The sequence below is a fragment of the Calliopsis andreniformis genome, chromosome 5 (genome assembly GCF_051401765.1).
Source record: "Calliopsis andreniformis isolate RMS-2024a chromosome 5, iyCalAndr_principal, whole genome shotgun sequence".
NCBI classification, from domain to species: domain Eukaryota; kingdom Metazoa; phylum Arthropoda; class Insecta; order Hymenoptera; family Andrenidae; genus Calliopsis; species Calliopsis andreniformis.
In genome coordinates, this window is record NC_135066.1 from 5,563,488 (window position 1) to 5,587,456 (window position 23,969).

General features: G+C 35.9%; 6 protein-coding genes across 8 annotated transcripts; 2 read left to right on the plus strand and 4 right to left on the minus strand.

The window, feature by feature from the left end:
- Window positions 1–174: 174 nt before the first annotated feature.
- LOC143179490 (RNA helicase aquarius) lies at window positions 175–17,060 on the plus strand. Its single transcript, XM_076378753.1, has 15 exons — window positions 175–478; window positions 559–1,195; window positions 1,298–1,476; window positions 12,551–12,664; window positions 12,771–12,874; window positions 12,946–13,057; window positions 13,142–13,355; window positions 13,436–13,484; window positions 13,561–13,796; window positions 13,890–14,277; window positions 14,363–14,611; window positions 14,686–15,043; window positions 15,130–15,386; window positions 15,469–16,603; window positions 16,678–17,060. The coding sequence occupies exons 1-15, from the start codon at window positions 395–397 to the stop codon at window positions 16,903–16,905; spliced, it is 4,344 nt and encodes a 1,447-aa protein (XP_076234868.1). The 5' UTR covers window positions 175–394; the 3' UTR covers window positions 16,906–17,060.
- On the minus strand, window positions 1,550–4,268 carry Mthl5 (G-protein coupled receptor Mth-like 5). The gene is made up of 2 exons (XM_076377807.1): window positions 3,116–4,268; window positions 1,550–2,855 (listed from the first exon to the last, which is right to left on the minus strand). Exons 1-2 carry the CDS (start codon window positions 3,900–3,902, stop codon window positions 2,203–2,205), a joined length of 1,440 nt encoding a protein of 479 aa, XP_076233922.1. The 5' UTR covers window positions 3,903–4,268; the 3' UTR covers window positions 1,550–2,202.
- LOC143178886 (G-protein coupled receptor Mth2) lies at window positions 4,615–11,735 on the minus strand. The gene is made up of 7 exons (XM_076377808.1): window positions 11,253–11,735; window positions 9,197–9,455; window positions 8,309–8,607; window positions 7,966–8,044; window positions 7,712–7,872; window positions 7,359–7,596; window positions 4,615–7,209 (listed from the first exon to the last, which is right to left on the minus strand). The coding sequence occupies exons 1-7, from the start codon at window positions 11,299–11,301 to the stop codon at window positions 7,011–7,013; spliced, it is 1,284 nt and encodes a 427-aa protein (XP_076233923.1). The 5' UTR covers window positions 11,302–11,735; the 3' UTR covers window positions 4,615–7,010.
- On the minus strand, window positions 16,954–18,796 carry LOC143179495 (uncharacterized). The gene is made up of 3 exons (XM_076378759.1): window positions 18,661–18,796; window positions 18,355–18,578; window positions 16,954–17,913 (listed from the first exon to the last, which is right to left on the minus strand). The coding sequence occupies exons 1-3, from the start codon at window positions 18,694–18,696 to the stop codon at window positions 17,139–17,141; spliced, it is 1,035 nt and encodes a 344-aa protein (XP_076234874.1). The 5' UTR covers window positions 18,697–18,796; the 3' UTR covers window positions 16,954–17,138.
- Window positions 17,540–20,583, plus strand: LOC143179496 (protein C3orf33 homolog). 3 transcript variants are annotated; one of them, XM_076378762.1, is made up of 6 exons: window positions 17,540–17,590; window positions 19,441–19,536; window positions 19,604–19,663; window positions 19,739–19,940; window positions 20,001–20,110; window positions 20,176–20,583. In XM_076378762.1, the coding sequence occupies exons 2-6, from the start codon at window positions 19,462–19,464 to the stop codon at window positions 20,437–20,439; spliced, it is 711 nt and encodes a 236-aa protein (XP_076234877.1). In that variant the 5' UTR covers window positions 17,540–17,590; window positions 19,441–19,461; the 3' UTR covers window positions 20,440–20,583. The 3 variants fall into 3 exon arrangements, with proteins under 3 accessions (XP_076234877.1, XP_076234876.1, XP_076234878.1); XM_076378761.1 differs by lacking the exon at window positions 17,540–17,590 and adding an exon at window positions 18,824–18,959; XM_076378763.1 differs by lacking the exons at window positions 17,540–17,590; window positions 19,604–19,663 and adding an exon at window positions 18,824–18,959.
- On the minus strand, window positions 20,577–23,965 carry LOC143179493 (adipocyte plasma membrane-associated protein Hemomucin). Its single transcript, XM_076378757.1, has 4 exons — window positions 23,730–23,965; window positions 23,436–23,641; window positions 23,039–23,324; window positions 20,577–22,978 (listed from the first exon to the last, which is right to left on the minus strand). The coding sequence occupies exons 1-4, from the start codon at window positions 23,837–23,839 to the stop codon at window positions 21,529–21,531; spliced, it is 2,052 nt and encodes a 683-aa protein (XP_076234872.1). The 5' UTR covers window positions 23,840–23,965; the 3' UTR covers window positions 20,577–21,528.
- Between the last annotated feature and the right edge of the window lie 4 nt (window positions 23,966–23,969).

Here is a 23,969-nt window from a genome sequence, read left to right on the forward strand (position 1 = left end):
CAGATGTGTAATAATGAAATAGAAAATTAATTAATAATTAGTATTTACCAATGGTATTTGATCTTGTGTAGTTTCAAATCCACGTGGTTAAGTTCTTCTTTTCAACCAATGAAAATGATTGGACATTTGAAAATGCGAGCTTTGCGTAAAATCATGTGTTATTGCTCTGTGCGCGAAAGTGAGTGTGGTTTATAAATGCGAGTTTAAGTGTAAAAGTAAATGAAATGAATGATATAAGATAATAGTAAACATATTTTCACACTAGTGCGTAGTGAAACAACGTACTTATCATTTGTCATGTGCAGTCCAATCTCTAGTCCTTAACCTTAATACTTTCGTTGTCGTCGTCAAATTAGGTTATGTTGTGAACATTACTGAATTAATAAAAATCGAAATGGAAATTCAAAACGGCACAGCTGCCAAGAGCAATAATCCTGCTCCAACAGTCGAACAGATTAATGCTGATCGGATAACTCAGGTGTGTATTATCACTAACTGCATCGGCTTATCGCATAGATGAATTATCGACGTTCGACTATTTTCCTATTCTTGTTTCAGCTTGCAAATAAATATTGGGCACCCCATACAATGGACTCACATCTTCCATTCAGTTCTCAAATAGTGGAAGATATTTATGTTCAAGAAATATGTGCATCCAAGTTCTCTATTAGAAGAATTATGATGTTAGAATTTAGTCAATATCTTGAAAACTTTTTGTGGCCAAATTATGATGCAAAGACTGCAACTCGTGCTCATACTATGTCCATTGTTGTTATGGTCAATGAAAAGTTTCGTGAGCGCGTTCAAGTTTGGGAAGCATTTGAAAAAAATCCAGAGCACTTTCCTGAATTCTTTCAGAAAGTGTTAGAAGCATGTCTTGAAGAGAGTATAATGGATTTTGATTTAAAGGAACAGACAGCATTAATTGTTTTCTTGAATCATTGCTTTAATTCTATGGAAGTTCTATTAGTTAGAGAAGAAGTAAAGAGATTAGTCTCATTGTCTATGTGGATCTCTTTACAACAAGGCCGTAGGGAACTGGAGTTTAGAAAATATCCTAAGTGGAGAAAATATTGGAAAGTTTTAAGAAAAAAGGATAATCCTGAATGCAAGGAGAAGTTAGAATGGGAACGTAAATTCTTACACAGATTAATGATTAAATTTATGACAATATTAGAAACAATTCCAGAAGAAGGTAAAGTTAAAGAAATAAGCACCTCTTCTTAATCTCATATATCTTAATAATTGCTTGTAAATTAAAGACATGTTTTAATAAAAAATACTTGTTTGTCAACAGGACCTGTTTTACCAGACAAAGTGCGGTATTGTGAAAGATTCCTTGAACTAGTAATAGATTTGGAAGCTTTACTACCAACTAGACGTTTTTTCAATACTGTTATGGATGATTGTCATTTGGTGGTACGGTGTCAACTATCTAACTTGTTACACAGACCTGAAGGTGGACTATTTGGGCAGGTAAGTTATAAGTTTTTTTTTAAGTAAGTAGAGAGTAGAAGGAACTGAAAATAATAGGCATAAATGTTTTGAAAGAGTATATTGAAGTTGATTTATCAAGGGTGATACATTTTTTTATACAAAAGTTATATTTTTATACAAATATAAATACTATAAGAATATCTTAAACATAAAAAATTACTTCAAAGATTATGTTCATACTAAGAAAGTGGTAGATATGATAACAATATGTATGAAATGAAATATCCATTTTATGTAATGAATTTATCCAATATTTCACTAGTAAGTGCACATTTTATAAGGCAGAAGTAATTTTGTTTCAAGGCACATATGATTATACCTTTGAACTTTCCAAAGATACTTTTAACTAGATAAATTTCAGTTCTTATGCTCAAAACAAACGAAGCAAATATCATAACTTTCTAAAACAATTCCACCTTTAAAACTTGATGAATTCTTGCAAGGTAATATCATTATATACAATATCTCAATCTACTTTATCAAAATTTCTATATTTATGTGGACGAAATTTCTTCAATAGATCGTGCGTTCATTAATATTTACTTCGCGACATACGTACTACTGTTTATACATAACATATTTCGTCGTACAATTGCTCATAATCATGAAGCAACGTCTACCAGATAAAAACTTCATCTGAGTAAAATTTATCTTATGTGTTCGTTTAAAAATACTTCAATCATCGGACAAAATACTTGAACAATTTTAATACCCCGCGTTAATGGCAGTCATTTCTTCGCCCCAATCCAGTCCTTCGATATTCTCTCCCGAATTGCAGCAATTGCACGTTTTCCCGAGCAAAAACGTGACCCTTCTCTGACCAAATACACAAACGTATAGTATTAAAATCGCTTGAAGAAGATTAACGATGATATGACAATATACAAGTACATCGTAGTTGAGTCGCGAAAACAACAACGACAACCATCCGATGCTCATCAGCGCGAACAAGAAGACAAACATCCTAAAGCTGTACTTCATTTTGTGATGGATTCGTCCATAGGTGCTCATTCGTTTAATTCTGTTCGCAGTAGTCAGTACAAAGCTCAAATCGGCCAATATTGTAAGCGCGATAGATGTAAAGATAACGGAAATGCCTAGCCAACCAATCGTCTCTTGAGGCGGGTAAACAGTTCCTCCGACTATAGGTTTACTGGTTTCTAAAGCGAAATGCGCGAAAATCGCAGTCCCTGCTATTGAGATTGTTGAGCCCCAAACGTATGTAGAGTAGTAACAGTACTTCCTGCCGTCTGTTACTCGTAGAAATACGTTACGCGATCGAAAAGTACTCCATACGTAATACCCCAAAGCGTTCAACCAAAAAAATGCGGCTACCAGGGAGACATACATCACGGTATCTGAAAATACACAATTATTTGTTTGTGAGTGAGACAGAGGAAAACCCTAGGTCACAGATTGTACACTACAGAAATACAGTAAAGCTTCAGTGCATTTCAAAAGTGACAGATTACTTTGACCTTCTTAACTAGAAGATACTTGTTTAACTAAAAAGTATGACTACTAAACTTTTGAACCATAGCGTACAAGTGCAAAATATTTGAAGAATTCTTCGTCTTTTTCTTATCAAATAGAAAACAGTGTATTTTGCATCTCTTACCGGCAACCATAAAACTGACGTGATTGCCGAACTCCGTGAATATTCGAACGGTGGACGCGCATTGGCCGGCTATAAGGCACAGAGTCATGCTGGTTATCATGTTTCCCACAAGATCACGCAACTGTGGTAAAACGAAATAGACAACAGCAACGACGAGGTAACTGGCTATCGATATCGCGTGAAAGGCAGGATCGATCGCGTGTCTCATCAAATAATTCGTGTCGGTCCATCTTACGACCACATCGGGCACGCAAACCATCGCGTAGGTCGCCACCAACCGATCCCTACTCAGGATCACTTTATCAGCGCAGTAGTGTCCGAACGGATAATCATAATGAATGGACACGCTGTTGAGATCATCTTCGTCGTCGAACCCGTAGACACCGCTTTCGCGGGCCCCCTTTTTCGCCAGATCGGTGGTGTAGTGTCTCAACACACCGGTGGTCAGTATCGCGAGCCGATCCTCGCCCGATTGGTAGTGGTACACGTTCCATTGGTGCTCGTTCGGTTGACACTTCGGTCGGCCGATCTTCAGTTGGTAATCAGGCTTCGCTGGCCTGTTCCGCGATATACCGTTCACCTTCTCCTCCACGAACTCTGGCCGCCACTCCGTCTGGTTTGTTTCCGTCAATGGCGTGCACGTGTCGTCGACGAGGAGCTCCTCAGGCTCGCAGCACTTCGCGACGCTGATCAAGTTCGCTTTCCCGTCGGTGCTCGCGATCACCGCTCGGGGATGATCCTTCAGGCCGAGCACGAGCACGAGCAGCACGCTTACCAGACAATGCATGTCATCGAATCGCCACCGTTCGCGTTCCTATCACTCTTATTCCCATGCATTGGTTTTCAGCGTTCGACTCTCGGTCGAGTTTAGCAGCGGTTACTTGGTGATCGATCTCGCGACGGCCACGGCTCTACCTTCGAGGGCTTTCCGTTCTATTCACTCGTTCATCGCGACGCGACGATGGACTTCCCGTGTGTTCATCGCCATACCTGCCAATGCCGCGGGTTGCCCGCCTAGCGAGACCTACCCCTGCCATACCCGCCGCCATCGCATCCCATTCCCATTCTCTGCTGCACTGTCCTTTTGTCCCTCTCTGTTTCGCTCTCGACTGAGTGTTAGGTTAGCCTCTGTCTTCTTGGCCCTCCCCTCCTCAAGCGGTATCATCGTTTCCCCTACCTCCTTCTCCCCTCTCTTTCTACCCTTCCTCACCTTTCCCGTTTGCTCCGCGCGAATCTTCCTTCTGACTCGTGTCTCTGCTGCTCTATTAGGCTGGTGCATATGAAATGTATTCTTCAACAGAACTTGGAATACGTTTCATTATCTCTTCGATATACCTATCATATTCAGTAAAGCCCACTGCTTCTGAATTAATAGGGAGACAGAAGTGTCTGGACGAGAGAATTTTCAGATAATCGAATAATTACTATTCTGTGATACAGAACATCATTTATTCAATTACAAATGGTAAATTACGATTTAGAAAGTAGGATACTAAATATTCGGTTTCACGATATGTTTATTCATATTTACGACGTTCCATTGAAGGTTGTTTTGTACATCGTATTACAAATTTAGTAGAGTATAGTAGAGACGAAATACTTGCAGCACCTTTCCAGTAGTTTTTACTTGTTTATTGGTATACTTGTTGCGACTCAGAAGATTGCATTATTATTGATTCACCATATACGCGCGTTTACGTAGTAATTTCTTTGCATATATTCCTCAGTTGTTTCGACCTTGGAACACAATCACGTTTCCTGCTTTTTTTAACTTAACGTTGTTTCGATTACGGCCATTGCTCGCGAAATATTCGAATGAATTTTTTGTCATCAGTCTTCGTAACCTATATCTCATTTAGTGTCAGAGTGGTACCATTAAAAATCAGATTACAAGTATTTTTGCTTTTAATGATCTTAGCAACTACGTGGACGTTAATTGGTAATCACAAACAACTCTATTCGAATCAGGAAAATTATACGCATCATTACTCATAACTTGTAAACGTCATAATTGTTAATTTGGAGACACGTCATTATCTCGAATGTATTCGTTAAAAAGATATGTGTAACATTTTTTAATCACTTCATAGCAAAAATAAATCCTTTTCAATATAGACGATTATCAAACGTAGCACGAGATGCTCAATTACCGTTTAATTTGATTATATTAGTATTGTCACTTAGTACAAACATTTTTTATTCTCGTACACCGTCAAACATACTCTTTACACTCGTTTATACAGCTAGCAAATAAGTGTTACAAATCTGGTTACATAAAGAACAAATGATTTGCAGGATCATCTTATGCAGTCATAAGTCTAAACTCTATACCTTCAACAAATGAATCGATTAGTTATTCTAATTATAAAATTCTTTGTATTTTGAAGCTGGTCAGTGTCATGAATAGATTCAATGAACGAATCACAAAGAATTTTATCGTCGTGTGAGTTGATTACCGCTACAGGAAAAAAAGTATCGCATTTCTCGTGCTGGAGCGCGCATTTTGTCAGGGAAGTATTGATCAGTAACACGTTCCGCGTGTTACAGCTTGCGCACGCCGAGTTTCGCGTAGCAAATGCGTACGCTCGTTGATACAATGGAAATTCTCATTGTTACGCGAGCTCGTATCTAGCATTACTCATGACGACGTGGGCAACAGTGGTCAACTCGACGCTCATTAGTTCTTCTCATCATACACATGCTCGTTTATCGTTGACCAAGGGCCATTACATGCATCCTTTGCGCGCGTGTTTCGTTCAATCGTCGCGACAATTTAAACGAAGAATACATTGCCAAGGCGGTAATTTCCATTAGAGGCTCAGTCAAAGTCTGTCACTTAGGAATTACTCATTCGCGTTATAATAATAGGCTAATCGAAATTTTTCCTTATTAGTCAAAAAGAATTTTAGAAAATGTTCGTTATGCTCCATCTTTGCGGTCATTGCTAACTAATTAATTGTATGTATTATAGAACTAGAAATAACTTAATTGTATGCATTATAGAACTAAAGTGGAGTTATGTCGAAACAGATGATGATCCACTAATGTGTTTGTTTCAGAAATTTGATGTCATATATGTATATATTTCTATTTGGGTAATTTCCATTGCAATTAAAAAATGTCAGATGACCACGTAATTTGAAATGAATCGTCCTATTGTATGAGGAATATCTCATTGCGTCATATCCTCAATACGTCATTCCGTTAAGATAACAGTTCAAATATCCGAGTTTCCCAGATAGAGGAAAAAAAGGAAAATAAGAAACGTTTGAATCTACACACGTCATAGCAAATTTCCATAATTTATCTACAAATCAGTGAAGTCACAATTAGCACACTATCAGTCACACAATTGGCTGTGGTTAATAAACCTGACCCACATTGCATCTTGGTCACTTTGGCTATCGTCGTATATTTGTAGAGATTCTTTTACACGCTAGCCATTAGTCACAAATGATGGTTTCGAGACTATGAGCAGTAATTCTCATAGCGCAGAAGGATCGATATTTTAGCTTACTTAGATTTAAGACTAGGTGAACAGTAGGAGTATTCGAGTAATTTTAATAACGATGTGCAATTTCTAAGATGATTTACGCTGTTGGCGAAAACTTTGGAACCATTTGTCAATATTTATTAAAACAATGCTGATTTTTGTGAAAAGTTATGCATGCATTTTTTACAAGTTAATGAAAGGTATTTTAGGTGAAACAAATTGTAATGAAATAGCAGAGCTATAGTCATTCTAGTGGTTCTAAACTTTCTACCAATAGCGTATATAGAAACATTTCGTCAGTATAAAATTGAAAGTACAAAACTAGGAAAATGATTCTACTTATTCTTCGTTATTTAATGATTTAAGAGATAATAGTATCCTTCCTTTAAAAGACAATACCGACTAGCCTTGTTGCGACAATTCTATCTCTTCCGGAAGCACTTCCTCGCACTCCTCGTCCTCGTAGGCCGCCCAGGATTTTGGAAAACCAATTCCACAAGGTTTTTTCTTCGCCAATAATTTCCTGACACGTTTGCGCGTCGCAACCAGTAAAAGGAATATTATGAAACCTTGTAACGCATTCAAAATATCTGTTGGAATCCTGAATAATTAAGAATCGGAGTTAATGACCATATAAAGACCACATTAAATCGATTTCCATAAATTACAAAAACAAACAAACTTTTCGGAGAATACTGTTCGAAGAATGGTCGAAAATGGAAAGTGATAATGGAAAAAAATAACAAGTACCAGAAATTATTTTTGGAGCCATCGGCGTATGATAGTACTTCAAAGATCCACGTGACACCCATGACTAGTATCAGCTTGACGTAAAGCAGACACTTAAAGCGTAACGCCCGCAACGTGTTTCCGCTATAATCGCGATACTGATGCCATAATCGCCAGCTGGTCAAACCGAGATAGATGATGTTCAGTGTCAATAATATAGCGATCGGTCCGTAGAAGTACGCCCACGTTTGTTGAGAGCCTGAAATAGGGAGAGAATCAATGCTGTAAATTTGCACGATTCCTTCAAGGCAAATAGCCATGTAGGTATTACGATTATAAGGAAGGATAATTTATTCATTGCATATCGATCTCACCGCTAAACCAACAGCTTTGTTCCCCGAAACCAGGCCGCAAATGTCTTCCATCGATATGGTGAACGACCAGAGTTGCTATCAGGAAGCATATAGGTCCTCCCCATCCGAATATGCAGTAGATCATAAAAAGCGGCTTGTCTTTGATTGGGAAATGTTTGAACCTATCAAATGAAATCCATAGAATATGGGATGTAAAAAGAAGAGACATACTTGAGAAGTTTGCTTTCAAAATATACTGGTTTTAGGAGACGTACCATACAGTTCTCCATATATTAAAGGATACCACGTTGAGCCAAAAAAAGACAGATATGAAGCCGAAATATAAGAGGAATCCTGGAGGAATGGGAAATGAATAATTAATTAATTTGATATTGGGTAATAAATTAGGTAGTATTCCCATTGGAAGACTCAACTACAAGGGGAGTCTTATTTGAAAAAAAAAAAGAAACTATAATTTGTTGACTCGTTTATATAAAAAATAGGTACACCTATATATAATTCTGCTTTAATTCGAAAAGTTTCCATCTGTATTAGAAGTTATCGTTTGTGTAATAATGGGAATACCTTCTTAAAGTCATGCTAGATGTTCTCGAATACCTAAAGCAAGGCATATGGTGTGATTTCCACCTTCTTGAGGTTTCAAGTTCTGAATCGAAAGCACGATGTAACTGACCGCCAAAGACGTCACCACGGCCATCATCGCTTTATCCTGGATTTCCCTTAATTCTGGTAGCAGGACATAGACTGCTAGGGTGGCGATTAAAAATACAGCGGATATGATTCCCAGGGTGCAGAACAGCGTCTCTTTCCATATCGACGGGCTGCTGTAATATTCGCCTTCGAAGCAAACCAAAGCAATACGAGAACTCCCGTTCGCCTTGTTAGCCACACAGAACCTGAATATGGGATAAAATATTGCACGTTTTCAAGCTATTGACGTCAAAATTCTTCTACTCTTAATCATGTTCGTATAGCGTCCCGACGAGATGGGGCACTAGCTTTCTGCGAAGTCTTTTTCTTTAAACAGTTACAGGTAAAACCATGGGCTCGAAATAACAGAAGGATTTTGCACGCACAGGAATGAATTCCGCTCGTAAAAGTCAGATCTAATTGAGCCATTTGGCCTGTTGATAGATTCTTCCTTCCTCGATTTAATACTCTTATGATTACTATCTGTGACAGTTTGTCGCGCTAGGTGCGATAAAACATTCGTAAAACATGAATCAACTTGGAACCCGAAGTGACGTAAAGGTAAATGCCAAATCATTTCGCTTGTAAAAGGATATTTACTCTTCGCGGCGTGAACTTTGTTTCCTCGAAAATCTTAAAGTAAATAAAAATCGGCTACTGGTATTGTCAGGCTTAACAGATTCTAGAAAATTTGACTAGAATAATTTTTTTGACCCTTTGATTCCTTGGTATCTATCAATAGTATACACCATAGTAGCTTTAAAAGACTAACAATAAGTCCAATCTCGATCTTACCTGCCAGCTGCGATTTTTTCATAGCTCAATTCCGTGAACTGAAGCCACGGTTTGCCATGTTCTTGGATCACCGTGAAATTATCAGCTGCCGATGCTTCTGGGTCCATTAGATAGCTACCGTATGGGCAGGAAAACTGGATTTTCATGTCCTCAGAGCAGTCCACCGTATGCAACCATTTGGAACCATTTGGACAACAGTTGATGTCCACTCCACCGACCACTGTGACGAGCCATGTTAACAGATAGATCCATAGTAACCCTGAAATAATGAATTCGAATGTTCACTTATTGTATTTCATTCCAAATTAGATCTGCCACTTGGATTAGATTAAGTTATTTTTGAATCGAACATATGATTCATCCACCACTATGAATTATTCTATGCAACGATTGATTGATCTTGCCACAGATGCTCTGTGTATGTAAATAGAGATTACAGCGTATCTGATAATCTTATCTGAAGGGACTAGTCGAGTACATCTGGCGGGAATGTCGTTTTGTAACATTGGTGGGATGTATACGCGGTACTTGCAGATTTCACATGACTACCAGGTGGGATTAATTATTACTAATGCGTTATCTATCTTCGATACTGAAATACTTGGTACCGCGACAGACGTAGAGGTCTAGTAATCAAAATATCAATGAATTATTTACAAGTCTCTTGGTGACGCACGTAGAATGACCAACAGAAAAAAGTTTATTATTGGTCTTCGTAAATATTATGAGTTGTAATAACTTCTATACTAGATATTTTACTTTGTATTGATAAGATTCATCAATTCTGGAATATCCACTACTGAAGTTTTCTCGAAAATATAGAGATAAATATGGTCATCTGATCTGGAACGTGTATTAGAAGAATGGAACATGACAAATCGATTGACAAAGTTCAAGAAGATGAACTTGGACTTTTTCCTTTGTGAGATAAGTGCGCTTTCTGTGAGCAAGAAAATGTGTGAAAAATGAGACCAGATAAGAGCGACAATTAGACAAACACAGTTATTATTTTTCTGTGTTTTACAATTGTAAATAAAACACCAGTATTCTCTTCATGTAAACTTATCAGTGAACATACATAAAGAAAATATTTAATTTTTAGTTCTAAACAAATTCATTCATTCAATTATGGAAACTGATTAAAGAGACATACAAGAATCGAGAGAGATTTCTCACATCAAGAAGTAGAATAAAAATAAACACTATATTTCTAAAAAACATCAGTTCCAGGAGTGATAAGATAAAGCGTGTTGCAGAAAATCGTGTCTCTTATCGAAAGAGCTAAGGCCACATCGGTGTATGTACATGTTCAGTCGCGGACAGAAGATTCGCAATGAAACTCAGTTCTGCATTCATTCGATGAGGAACGTTGTATGTGCGTACGGCATAAAATGCAATGCACCTGAACAGAAGAAGGGATGCTTCTGTTAGGCGAGATGCTCTTTTATGTTCTTTGATGCACGCGCACGCACCGTCATTTATTCGATTCAGCCACGTGCACGTGTGCACGGCTCTTTTATTTTTCGCCAATTACGTCAATACCAGGAAGGAAATAGATGTTTATCACTTTTTCTCGTTTTTTTATTTCAGACGTTATCATGTTTCATCGCGTGGCGTAATTTGTATTTTCAATGTGCAAATATACGATTTTCGTTGCTATTTTCAATGACTTTGACGTCTGAAGAAGATATTTGTTTCGTCTGAGGCTCGAATCTGAACGTGGGAGTTGCGAGACATAACAGTAAAGTTACACATTCGTTGCATTTACTGTAATCTATCTTGTACATAATATTGCAATATTCATTTGATTCAACTTTGCAAGTTATTCAATATTGGTAATCGAAAAAGCTCGTGGTGCTTTTCGAAACGAAATATAACATAAAACTAGAATTAAGATAATTTACTTCACTCGTTGAAATATAACAAAACACAATGAACTACTTGGATAAAATTTCAGTAGATTGTGAACTTTCTTCACCAGACGATTTCAGGCTTTGTGAGTAAATTCTACTTGCATCGATAAACAAAGGAGGTGCAGACGCACGATTCTACGCACCTTTGACTGGCAACGTGCCCAAGTACCTGTTGTATCTCACGTCCGACATTATCTTTTATTCTGGTTACCGCATTTCTTCTTTTCTCGTAATTCTCAAGACTTGTTTTCTCGAAATTCGGCGAAGTCAGTTTAGACTGTTTCGCCTACGTTTGTTCCAGAAAGCCTACACTGATCAGAGTTCTGTTCAATGAACAGGAGTAATTCTTATATACACTGTTCTCAAGGTATTTATTCAGTCAAACAATGTTGAGGAAGCTTGTTACTGTGTGTATAGTCACTGGATTTTGTCTACAACGTTGAAGATATTAATATATTCCCGAGAGTTCACTTTTTTCGAACACTGAGTCCTTTGTTCTATTTTAAAGCATTTGGGGACATCAATGACCGTAGAGGAAACGACGAAGCAACGAAGCAACGATACGCGCTGACACGGTTGCGTTACGCGTGCAACTGAAACAATCTTGGATGAAGCATCGACGGAGTGCCCGGTCAGAGATAGCACGATCCTCTCCCACTGTCGCATTTCTCGCTTGCGATGGTTCAACCGCAGCCACGTTATTCGCCTGTGGTGTCCCCTCGACCAGGAGAACGTCCACACTGCGTGGGTTCACGCATAGCTTTTGACCCTGATGTGCCAGACTGCCCTTGAACTCTTGTTTCAACGACCTTCGTGTCCCGTGTTGTTTAGCTGTTCCCCTTGACTTGATTTTAGAAAAAATACTTACGTAAATCTTCATTCAGTTCATTTTTTGATGAATCATTTAATAAGCTGTTTACTAGCGATGGAAATGAATCGTACAACTGAGGAAAGTTTGCTTTAGATTTAATAGAAATGTATCAGAGTCTTCACAAATGAAATTTTAATGACTCAAAATTAATGGCGTGTTAATTTTAGAATTATCTTGAGTAACGATCAGGTACTGACTCATTAGTTATTGTTTTTAATTGGAAATATTTTTGCGCAACGTCCCAGAGAGTGAGTAATCGTTTTCCAGAGTGGCCAAGTAATTAATGATCTTTATGAATGATGCAAATAAGGATAGGAGAAATGGAAAGATTTTGATTATTTAGTGCTCAGCGATGAAGTACCGTTGAAGGAAAGATGTAAATGATGAAGTAAAATAGAATATAGGCAGAATTTTTGCTCGAATAGTTACTATTGATAAGCAGCGATAATGCGAATCTCTCATGCGTAAGTCTCAAGGATTCGCATGTGTGTTTAATGGAGGGGAAGACTATGAAATAAAAAATTCAACAAGTTAGATTCAACAAGTCCTATTTAACAATTTTTGTTATAGTTACTGGAAATGTTGAAGTTCTACGCCAGGTTCGAGATCAACGAGGAAACTGGTGACCCTCTCACGGACCATGACATGACGCAGTTGCATTATACGAAGATTACATCTTTACAGGTATAACAATAATTACTCCTTTTTTTATTTAGACATATTAGTTATATTCCCTTATATTAAAACAATACTAGAAATATTAAAAATAAAATTGAAAAACTCTGCACAGAAAGCTGTCTTTGCCAAGTTCCCGGATCTCAGGAGTTTTGCATTAGCAAACGTGGCAAGTGTCGACATGAGAGAGTCTCTTCACAAACATTTTGGCTCTCTTAGGTAAAATTCCATTCACGTCTCCTTATCTAATAAGTATGTAGTCTTTCGCAACTCAAACATTTGCTTCTTAGCCAGGAAAAGCTAAGATCTATTGCGAGTTACTTGAACTTGGTACCATCGGAGGAACGAGAAAAGGAAGAAAACTGGTATCGTTACGACATAGACTTCCTTCAGGAACTCTTGGTAAATTAAAAAGACAACGATAAAGAAACGATTAAGCCATAAATCTTCATTGATATGGTGGATAACGATGAAATTTAATTATAGATTTCGCGTCACGAACGCAGAGCCTCCCAATTAGAAGAGCTTAATGAAATGCCACTTTATCCAACAGAGGAGATCATCTGGAACGAAAGTATCGTGCCGACAGAGTACTTCTCTGGTGAAGGTTGTTTAGCACTACCGAAGTTGAATTTACAATTTCTTACATTGCACGATTATCTTTTGAGGAATTTTAACTTATTCCGACTGGAATCTACCTGTATGTACGAAATGATTCATGAGACACATGAGACACGTGAATCATAATTCATGTATTAAGAATATGTTAATCGTTTGCAGATGAAATACGTCAAGACATCGAGGATGCTGTCAGTCGATTAAGTCCCTGGTAAGAACCAGTTAGTTTATTAATCAATTCAAACAGTTGTGAAATTGATGCTGAGTATTTTACTTACTTCATTTAGGTGCGCCGAAGATGGTGGCGTTTATTTTGGTGGTTGGGCCAGGATGGCTCAGCCTATTACTCAGTTTGCCGTGGTTGAAGTAGCAAAGCCAAATATTGGCGAAAAAAGGCCATCCAGAGTACGCGCTGATATTACCATAAATCTAAGCGTTCGTAAAGAGATTAAGTCTGAATGGGAGAACCTTCGAAAGCACGATGTTTGTTTCCTTATCACAGTCAAGCCTCAGAATCCAATTGGTATGAAATTGTCAAATATTTGCATAGATTACATACAAATAAAATAGTAAACAGTCTATTATAGTGTATTGTCTTATTTTGATATTTTTGTAGGCACTAAATACAGTCACAAATTACCATTTGTTCCACAAGTTGGACTAACAACTGTTCGAGGATGCGAGGTCGAAGGTATGCTAGACTCAAATGGTAGAGTAATTGAAGATGGCCCTGAACCACGGCCAATCTTACCTGGAGATACTCGAACATACAGAGTCTGGTTGGATTCTAATCAGTATCGGATCGATATGGATAACGCTAGCCACGGTGGCGAGGATGTGTACGAAAGTTTTAATATTATAATGAGGCGTAAACCCAAAGAAAATAACTTCAAAGCAGTCTTGGAAACAATTAGAGAGCTCATGAATACAGAATGTGTTGTTCCTGATTGGCTTCATGATATAATTCTTGGGTATGGTGACCCCGGTGCGGCTCGCTATTCTAGGTACATAAAACATTATATTTTTTCTCGTATACAAAACCTTATCGTATGTATTATACATATCAATCTTTTTTCTTTCCATGTGTAGAATGCCAAATGAAATTCCAACGATGGATTTCAACGATACGTTTCTCGACATAGATCACTTAAAATCAAGTTTTCCTCAGTACGAAATCAAAGTTTCGACCGACGATGAAAAGAAATTAGTTCGTCCGTTTCGTTTGACATTCGAGGATGTCCTAGCTAAACAAAATAATGAACTCGTCAGGAAAGTTATTACAGTTGAACCGCATGTTCCGCCTAGTCGAGGCCCTTATAAGGCTAACGAACCTAAAAAGTATGTAAGAAGTTAATCTATATAGATTTATTTGATACAATCTGTTCGTAACTGCATAAAGAATTTTATTTCAGAAATCAAATTCCCTTTACACCAACACAAGTTGAAGCCATTCGTGCTGGCATGCAACCAGGTTTGACGCTCGTCGTAGGTCCACCTGGTACTGGTAAAACGGATGTCGCTGTCCAAATTATTTCAAATCTCTATCACAATTTTCCGAATCAAAGAACACTTATAGTAACGCACTCGAATCAAGCGCTCAATCAGCTTTTCGAAAAAATTATGGCATTAGATATTGACGAGAGGCATTTGCTGCGTCTTGGTCATGGAGAGGAAGCGTTAGAAACAGAAAAGGATTTCAGCAGATATGGTAGAGTTAATTATGTCTTAGCTAAGAGATTAGATCTTCTTATGGAAGTCCAAAGACTGCAGGTTTGTGATTTCATATTTTTATGCAAATGTTTCTCCAAGGTTCAATAAAAGTCAAATATTCCGATGAAATATGTGTTTATTTTCAGGAATCTTTAAATGTAAAAGGTGACGTAGCGTACACTTGTGAAACAGCGGGACACTTTTTCATGTACCAAATATTAACAAGATGGGAACGTTTCGAATCTAGAATCAAAGCAAGGCAAGGAACAGGAAATAATTCATCGCCTGCTTTTATCATCGACGAAGAATTCCCATTCCATAAATTCTTTGACAATGCACCGCAACCATTATTTAAACGTAATACATTTGAAGAGGATTTAGAGACAGCACGCAGTTGTTTCAGGTAATTTATATTAATAATAATTAATATAATAATATATATGTAGGATATTCAGCAGTGTTCAAAATTCTATTATCTTTTATAGGTACATAGAAAGGATTTTTGCACAACTGGAAGAGTTTAGAGCCTTCGAGTTACTACGATCTGGTCTCGATAGATCGAAGTATTTACTAGTTAAAGAAGCAAAAGTAATTGCCATGACTTGTACCCATGCTGCGTTAAAGAGACGCGAGCTTGTCGACATGGGTTTTAAATATGATAACATTCTCATGGAAGAATCCGCACAAATTTTAGAAATAGAAACTTTTATACCATTATTACTCCAAAATCCACAGGATGGATACAATCGACTGAAACGTTGGATAATGATAGGAGATCACCATCAGTTGCCTCCAGTTATAAAGAATATGGCCTTTCAAAAGTATTCGAACATGGAACAATCTCTATTTGCAAGATTCGTTCGTCTAGGTGTGCCTACGGTTGACCTCGATGGACAAGGTCGTGCGAGGCCCAGTATTTGTAATCTCTACAATTGGCGGTACAAAAAATTGGGTAATCTCGCGCATGTGGAACAAAGCCCAGAGTACCTGGTGGCAAATGCTGGATTTTTATACGACTTTCAACTCATTAACGTCGAGGATTTCAATGGAGTGGGAGAAAGTGAACCCAGCGCTTACTTCTATCAAAATCTCGCTGAAGCTGAATATTGCGTGGCTGTCTTTATGTACATGCGACTCCTTGGCTATCCAGCCGATAAAATAAGCATATTGACTACTTACAATGGACAGAAACACTTAATCAGGGACGTTATAAATATTAGGTGCGCTAGCAATCCTTTAATTGGCCGACCAAATAAGGTAACTACAGTTGATAAGTACCAGGGTCAGCAGAATGATTACATATTACTGTCTTTGGTGAAAACTCGTGCCGTGGGTCACTTGCGAGATGCAAGACGTTTAGTGGTAGCAATGTCAAGAGCACGTCTTGGCCTGTACGTATTCGCCAGAGTGTCGCTCTTCAAAAACTGCTTTGAACTAACGCCCGCATTTGATCAACTAATGCAACGACCTTTGAAATTACAATTACTTCCACAAGAACATTATCCTACTGATAGACTGAATGACGCTATTCCATCTACTCCACCAATGGAAATAGAAGATATGCCTCATATGGCTAAATTTGTGTATGATTATTATATGGAAAAAGTTAGCGGTATGAAGGTAGGTTGAATTTTCAATTATCTTATTAAAATCCTCCCTGGAAATCATGAATGATACTTAATTTTGGATTATAGGAATCACAAAAAATGTGGCAGAAGCCAGGTACAATGCAGACATCCGGTAGCCCAACTCACAAAGTCCCTGCCCATCCTGGTGCAGATGATGACACGGATGATGAAGAACTTAATCAAATGGACGAAGAACAAGATAATGATAAAGCAGAAACTGTAGAACCCAAACTTGAAGTGATAAAGAATTTAGTTGAGGATCAAGTTTCAGAGGGTGAAGACAGTGAACGATAAAGACAAACTTTCACTACAGTATGAATGTTATCTAGCAATAAGAAACTATTTTTACTGAAAAATACATTCTTTTTTATTAAAATTATATTTATTGTACAGTGGCATGGTATTAAACCATGTTATGATAGCATTAATAAAATGAAAAAATATTTTTACTTGTGGTGTTTGTTACAAACAATATTCTAATTTATATATTTTATCTGAAATTATTATCAAAATACTGAAAATACGTTTCAGGTAAAGAGATCTGTATTTTTTTTAGACGAAGAATCTTTCCGTCTTAATGGCTGTTTTTCTAGTTGTTGTTTCTTCGTTTTATCTGTCAATTTTTTTGAATTTTCAGTAGTTAGTTGTACGCTCGACGGAATGTAGCTATCGTCGAATTTCATTAATTTACTAGTAAAATCTGGTTGATATTCTTCAATAGAAGTCTTAGTTCCCTTTAAAGTAGGAACGTATTCTTTAAGAGGATCTACAATAGTTGTCGCATGAGGTTCATACGTCTCGTACGATACTTTCGACGAATCAACAGAATTTGGGATATATCGAATAACTTCTGTCACACTTTTGTTATCTGACAACATTGGCGAGTATTCGTTCGAAGATTGGATTCGTTCCAATGTACTCTTCCTGCTTGGTATATATTTCAAATGCGTGCATAACTTTTTGGCTGCAGGTGCATCAGGTACGTATTCTTCCAATGCATCGCTCTCCAAGCTGTTGAGATGCAAATATCTCTTATTTTTATCGCTTTTTGCATTACTCGGTACCTTCGTAATAGTATCACTATTCTTGGATGCCTTTGGTAGCCTGTCGTAATTATCTTTTTGGTCTACGCAATCAAGAGCATCGCTCTCCAATTTTTCTAACGTCCGAAACTCTCCTCTTTCCAAAGTTGCCTCGGATAATTCTGCTTTTTCCGATTTCGTTTTCGCTGGAGACACATTTACTCTGATCGTTGGCAACGATGTAATATCTTTCACATTTTCTGATGGCTCGATTGTATATCTATGATTTATAAAAATATCTACATAAATATATGTATACACAGCACTGTGTGTATACTGTTGATTATTCAATCGATGTATATTATGCTCGTCCTCCAATATTTTATTTCTAGATAAGTAGCATGAGAAAAGAAAAGTCTCGCCATTTTTTACATGAAATATAATTACTTGAATCAAATGGGTGCCCAGAAGAATTGTCAAAAATAATGATTTTTTTATCCAATTTTGTGTTTGCAGTTAATAAATAAATACTTTCTCATTATTGGATTATTATTTATTTTTCAAAGTGGGAAAAGGGCGTATATCGAACCAGCTGCTTCTTTATGAAACTTTATGAAATGTAATATACGCTCTTTTACACGCCCATTCAATTGACATTATAAATTCGCAACGATTTTTGAATGGCGAAAGTAAAAGAAATTGAAATTATGGTACTTCTTACGTGATTTCCAGCTGACGTGTAGATTTCTTCCACTTGCATTTTTCAAGATCTCGGAGCGATCTTTCCGGGCGAATGTTGCGTAAAATCGCTCTCTCCAAAACATTGTACAGCGCTGCCCAATCCTCGAGATCAAGCCACTTGTTGGTTGAAACTGTCTTCTTTTTAATCTTTATAGTCCTCTCTTGTACGGTAACAACGACCGTAGCTAAACAAGTCTCTGAAGCCTGCGAATACAGCTTCTATTTTACCTATTTAGATGCACAGGATCATCTATGAACAGCTGTTGACAGCTGTTGATCGAGATACCTTAATTACTTCCAAATATTGACCATCACGAAACATATTCGCAATATATTCGTGTACCAATTGCTCGATCGTTTCCTCGTAAATAATTACTTAGAGTGCACTACGATGCTTCGATGTGGTATACACATTAATTAAAGGACCCATGCGACTACGTTACACCTCCCCTGTCACCTGTGCTGAGATGTGATCAGATGTGATGTCAGCGTTCACTGGCGTTCAGTGACGTATACACACCAGACATGTGCATGCAATGATTGAGTGAACGAAAGTGGAGGATGAAAGTAAATTTGAAAGTTCGTGTAAGAATCAGTTGTTTATATATATGTATATATTAATGTAATTTGAAAGGAAGTATTAGAAATTAACATATTATTTTTGTACAAACAGTTTGCAATACGAATTTATATATACATCCTTAACTTTGTCTTTATGTTCTCATTATTTGCCGATTTTATTCAGAATACTGTATTTTTTCTTTCATATTCTTGTGCAATGCGTAATAAAGTATAAACAAGATACTAGTAATAATTATAAATTGTTTTATATGAAGAAAAAATTATGGAAAACGTTTATTACTTTCGGAAGTATAATACACACCTTTATTATTGCTTTTTTTTCATTATTTAAAGCTGATTATATTCTTAAATTCTAATTTCGTAGATTGTATATATTTAAAAACATGGATGACCAAATACATATTTTAAGAAATATGCATACAGTCGACTATATTTATCTAAACCGATGGTAGATATATTAAAGTGCAGCAATCTTTTTTTGTAGATACGATAAAATTGATAAACAATGGTCTCGGAGAAAAAACAAAGTATCTTAGAAAAATTCATAATTTTCAGTGAAGTTAATGTTAAAACAATAAAGGTATGTCCTAACCTACAGTTCTCTTTAGATTTCTTAAAGTAAGTGTTATTTATGTTTCTAATTCTAGGTTGTCAGTTATGGTATTTCTAGTATAACTTTAGTTGTTGCACTCTATCGAATTAGACCTGTACGTATGACATGCATACTGATGATGTGTTTCATTTGATTATAAATTTTATATTATTTCTTATTATTATTTTAGTTTGCTAAATTTAGGAAGCCATCCAATATACCATCTCATTTTTTAAAAAAAAGAGTTCCTCTTCAAGGTACCGTAGCACATATAGAACCCAGTCATGGTACACTTCTCATGGTTGATCATAAGCCACTAATACCATTGCCTCGATTACATAGTTCAACATATTTACCGGTTAAAATAGCTGGAGTTGATGTGACAGCTAATGGTGAGTAATGAATGAATATAAATGACTAGATAATGATACTTATTTAGTATTCATTTTTAGGTGTCAACTGGTTACAAACGATTGTCAACAAAAAACAGATAACTTTTATACCTTTAGCCAAAGATAAAGAATATTTAAGTTGTGCAGTTACTGTATTGCAACAAAATCAGGTAAAAGGAAATAATTAGATTTCAGTCAGTATTTATATTTACTAATTTCTGTCCAATTTTGGCAGGAAAAAATAAAAATTGAAGAGGAATTAGTAAGACTTGGTTTTGGTTTAATAAGAGAAGATTTTTTTAACTCAGTACCAAAAGATAAAAAAATTTCGAAATACCAAAAACGTTTATTAAGAGCACAAAAATGGGCACAACGTAAAAGAAATGGCCATTGGCATTTTGCTACTATTCCTACACTTTTGTGGAAAGTCCAACAAAGTTTAGCAGAAAACGTAAAATCCATATTACCCACATTTTTAATAAAACAGTTAAATATTTGAATACTGTTTTTGTTTAGCTATCTATTACAATTATGCTATCTAGTTCAAAAAAGTAATGTATATTTTCATAGTGAAAGTATTGAATCATAAAGATTCTATCTCAAATATGTACTTAGGAATAAAAACGCGATATTTGTAAAAGAATTTTATTCTTATTTTATTTATACAACCTTTCACCAATTTTCATATAAAGTTAAAAACGTTACATTAAATCACCATGCAGAAACGTAATTTGCATAATATATATCACTGAATTGAAAGGAAACTGTAACATGCATATAGTTTTCTATACATCTGGAAACCATTTTAATTTTAATTTTTGCATAAACAGTATATATGTTTATATATATATATAGACATGTTTAACATACTTCAAGTAGAAAAATAGATTACATACAAAAATAGAAATAAAGGATGTAATGGAAGATTCATATTATCTTTATAATTATAGTAAACAATTTTTTAATTATATAAAGGAATAATGTAATTTCATAAATGCATTTGATTAAATATAAATTACCTTATTTATAGAACATTCAGTTAATCTTATGCTGTTACATAATCTCAGTTACTGGAGTGTAATTAATCAATATCAAAACAATAAGAATATCTATAACAATATAACACTTCACCATCTTTTTTTGGACCTCGTCTTCCTTATACAATTAAATAAAATTAGAATCTACAAAATCCATATTTATATATATATATATATACTAAACATGATAGTATATATAATGTACTGCAATGCGAAACTGCAAAAACAACATTATTTTCAACCTTATATATAAATCTAAATCACAGTCTCTAATGTGTTTTCTAATTCTTTGTTTTATATAGTAACTATAATAAAATAATATAATATTTTTATAATATCATTTTAAGGAATGGTTCTTTTTGAAAAACATAAATAAAAAGCGAATTCTGCATCACTTAAAATAGCAAAATATACGTACGTTGAAAATTCGTAAAATCTAAATAATTAAGAAGATATGTTTAGAATATGTAGTCTATATAACATGTAATAGAATGTAATGAAGACTTAAATGAAACTTGGGACTAATGTCTTAAGTTCGCAGCGTTTCGTTTTTACTTTTTATTGGAGTCACTATTTTTTTCAACTGTTTTGGCCTTTTCAGTTTGAGTTTCCTGAACATTTTGTTTAGTAATCTTATCAGACTTTGGGTTTACTGTTGCTTCATTGATTTTCTGTAACGATTCAGAATTTTTATTTACTGCTGCGTCATTACTTTTTTTTGACGGCTCAGGCTTTACATTTACTGTAGCTTCATTACTTTTTTTTGGCGATTCAAGCTTTGCATTTACTGTTGCTTCATTGCTTTTTTCTGGCGATTTAGACTTTGTATTTACTGTTGCCTCATTGCTTTTTTTTGGCGATTCAGGCTTTATATTTACTGTTGCCTCATTGCTTTTTTTTGGTGAGTCAGGTTTTTCATTTACTTTTGCTTCATTGCTTTTCTTTGATGATTCAGTTTTTACAGTAGATGTTTTTATATTAACATTCGATTTAGAATCTTCTTTTTTAGTTTCTTTTAAGTCATCTTTTCTAATTTCTTTTGGACTGTCCTTTTTGATTTCTTGAGTTGATGCCTTTGGTGTAGGTTGTGGCGATGAAGGCGGTTTTGGAGTGGTAGTAGTAGTGGTGGTGGTAGTAGAGGTGGTGGTGGTTGTGGTGGTGGTAGTAGATTTTTGTGTGTTCAACTTTGGTGTTGGTGACGGCGGTTTTGTTGTAGGTTTTGGAGTTGTAGTTGACTTTGAAGTAGTAGTTTCCTGAGCAGTAGGTTTAACTTTCTTAGGTTTTACTTCCACTTTAATATTTGGCGTACCTGTAACTGTTACAATTGGTTCTTCCTTCTTTTCTACTTTAACGCCTGAAGATATTTTATTATCGAAATCGGGAAAAGCTTGTTTTAATGGAACTCTCATAATGTATTCATTCCAAGGAGAACCAAGCCACAAATATCCATTATGTATGTAAGCAGAAGAAAGATCATGAGCCTTTCTATCTTCTGAGTGTAAAGCATCTAGGATGTTTCCATTTTTATCAATTCTAAGCACTACAGACTTTTTCTCCGTATCTAATAATCTTGTCATATCAAATGAACCTACTGAATGCAAAACTCTTTCTGCATAATAATTTGGATAAACATCTTGTAATAATTTAAATGGAAGTTCTATAGATTGTAACACTCTTGCGTACATTTTCCGTAGATATGGATGTGGCATAAGAGAATGAGGCAGGAAAGGATGCTCAGAATCTATGTATGATATCAAAGTAACTAAGAAACCTCCTTGTCCATCACTATGTACATTATCTGGTACACCAGGTAAACCTTCTATTAAGTATTCGTGTTGTCCAGCTTTTGGACCTTTCAAGTGGTACTTAATAATACGTGAAGTAAGAGATTCCAGTGCAATCACAAAACTTTCATCGTCACTCAGTAAAACTCCATTAGCAAATCCTAAATCTTTTACTAACACTTCATTTTTTTTGGTTGCTGCATTATATCGAATAAGTCTGCAAAATAAATAATTCTTTGTACATGCCTGATAAATAATTTAAATTTGTAGTTCTTACCTTCCAGATGGATTAGCCAAAAATGTATAAGTCCCATCATGGAGGTAAAAATCAGAACTAGAATCTGTCCAGTAAATATCCCCATTCTTTGCAACATCCAAAGAGTTCACAATCTTTGGAATCTTTTCCTCAATAGGTATGGAACTATTGACTATGTTTGTATATTGTCGAGTGTTCACATTAACCTTAAAAATACCATAGTAAGTATCAGCTACAAATAATTCTCCTTTACTGTTAAACTGTAAACCCAAAGGTCTTCCACATTTTTCTTCTTGCCACAGGCCATCTGTAAAAATTCTTTTTCTTTAAGATATCCATACAAATTTCGAAAAACGTTCATACTTTCTCATATGTCAAATTAAAGAAATGTATTACTAATAATTACGTATATACGTACCACATTTTTTACCAAATTTCACGATTGGTACAATACGATTTTCTTCAATTTTCACCACGTAACCTCCACGTATGCCAGTATATAATACACCATCATATGCAGCAAAATATTCTGGGCCTTTAATTTCACCGGCAAATAATACTTCTGCATCTTGTAGTCGATTTTTGAAGTCGAGACGAATTTGTACTTCGTCAGGAGTTTTTATCCTAAAACATCGATTGATATAATGTTGTTATTCGTTTATTACGTTGTGTCCTTAAGTTTTCAAGGCAAAAAAGAAATTAAGTGTCGTACCTGTACTCAGAGAACTCCGCATCTGGAGGCAATCCTGGTAAAAAAGTAACGACAGCTAGGAAAAGACCGATGTTTATAATCACCGTGCCCACCGTCTTTAAATATCCCATTGTTCAAACTATTGTTTCACTATTTTGGAATGTCTACGTTAGTATTAATGAATTATTTGACGAAAAAACCGTGAAAACGTCGGCTTCCTTCAGTCCATCATCATCTCAATACTGACGGGCACTGAGAAAA

What these genes read in the sequence shown, in the direction of transcription:
- LOC143179495 (XM_076378759.1), bottom strand. Translation starts at nt 18,696, where the DNA reads ATGTTTCGTGATGGTCAATATTTGGAAGTAATTAAG. An exon ending in AATATTTGGAAGTAATTAAG is followed by an intron (nt 18,579 to 18,660) that starts GTATCTCGATCA and finishes CTGTATTCGCAG; the next exon opens with GCTTCAGAGACTTGTTTAGC. An exon ending in ACACGTCAGCTGGAAATCAC is followed by an intron (nt 17,914 to 18,354) that starts GTAAGAAGTACC and finishes TATAAATCATAG; the next exon opens with ATATACAATCGAGCCATCAG.
- LOC143179490 (XM_076378753.1), top strand. Translation starts at nt 395, where the DNA reads ATGGAAATTCAAAACGGCACAGCTGCCAAGAGCAATAATCCTGCTCCA. An exon ending in CGAAGATTACATCTTTACAG is followed by an intron (nt 12,665 to 12,770) that starts GTATAACAATAA and finishes AACTCTGCACAG; the next exon opens with AAAGCTGTCTTTGCCAAGTT. An exon ending in CAAGCCTCAGAATCCAATTG is followed by an intron (nt 13,797 to 13,889) that starts GTATGAAATTGT and finishes ATATTTTTGTAG; the next exon opens with GCACTAAATACAGTCACAAA.
- LOC143179493 (XM_076378757.1), bottom strand. Translation starts at nt 23,839, where the DNA reads ATGGGATATTTAAAGACGGTGGGCACGGTGATTATAAACATCGGTCTT. An exon ending in GAAATTTGGTAAAAAATGTG is followed by an intron (nt 23,325 to 23,435) that starts GTACGTATATAC and finishes GAATTTTTACAG; the next exon opens with ATGGCCTGTGGCAAGAAGAA. An exon ending in TTGGCTAATCCATCTGGAAG is followed by an intron (nt 22,979 to 23,038) that starts GTAAGAACTACA and finishes TTTATTTTGCAG; the next exon opens with ACTTATTCGATATAATGCAG.
- Mthl5 (XM_076377807.1), bottom strand. Translation starts at nt 3,902, where the DNA reads ATGCATTGTCTGGTAAGCGTGCTGCTCGTGCTCGTGCTCGGCCTGAAG. An exon ending in CGTCAGTTTTATGGTTGCCG is followed by an intron (nt 2,856 to 3,115) that starts GTAAGAGATGCA and finishes GTGTATTTTCAG; the next exon opens with ATACCGTGATGTATGTCTCC.
- LOC143179496 (XM_076378762.1), top strand. Translation starts at nt 19,462, where the DNA reads ATGGTCTCGGAGAAAAAACAAAGTATCTTAGAAAAATTCATAATTTTC. An exon ending in TTAATGTTAAAACAATAAAG is followed by an intron (nt 19,537 to 19,603) that starts GTATGTCCTAAC and finishes TTCTAATTCTAG; the next exon opens with GTTGTCAGTTATGGTATTTC. An exon ending in CTGTATTGCAACAAAATCAG is followed by an intron (nt 20,111 to 20,175) that starts GTAAAAGGAAAT and finishes CAATTTTGGCAG; the next exon opens with GAAAAAATAAAAATTGAAGA.
- LOC143178886 (XM_076377808.1), bottom strand. Translation starts at nt 11,301, where the DNA reads ATGTCGGACGTGAGATACAACAGGTACTTGGGCACGTTGCCAGTCAAA. An exon ending in CACCATATGCCTTGCTTTAG is followed by an intron (nt 8,045 to 8,308) that starts GTATTCGAGAAC and finishes CCATTCCTCCAG; the next exon opens with GATTCCTCTTATATTTCGGC. An exon ending in AATATATGGAGAACTGTATG is followed by an intron (nt 7,873 to 7,965) that starts GTACGTCTCCTA and finishes TTCATTTGATAG; the next exon opens with GTTCAAACATTTCCCAATCA.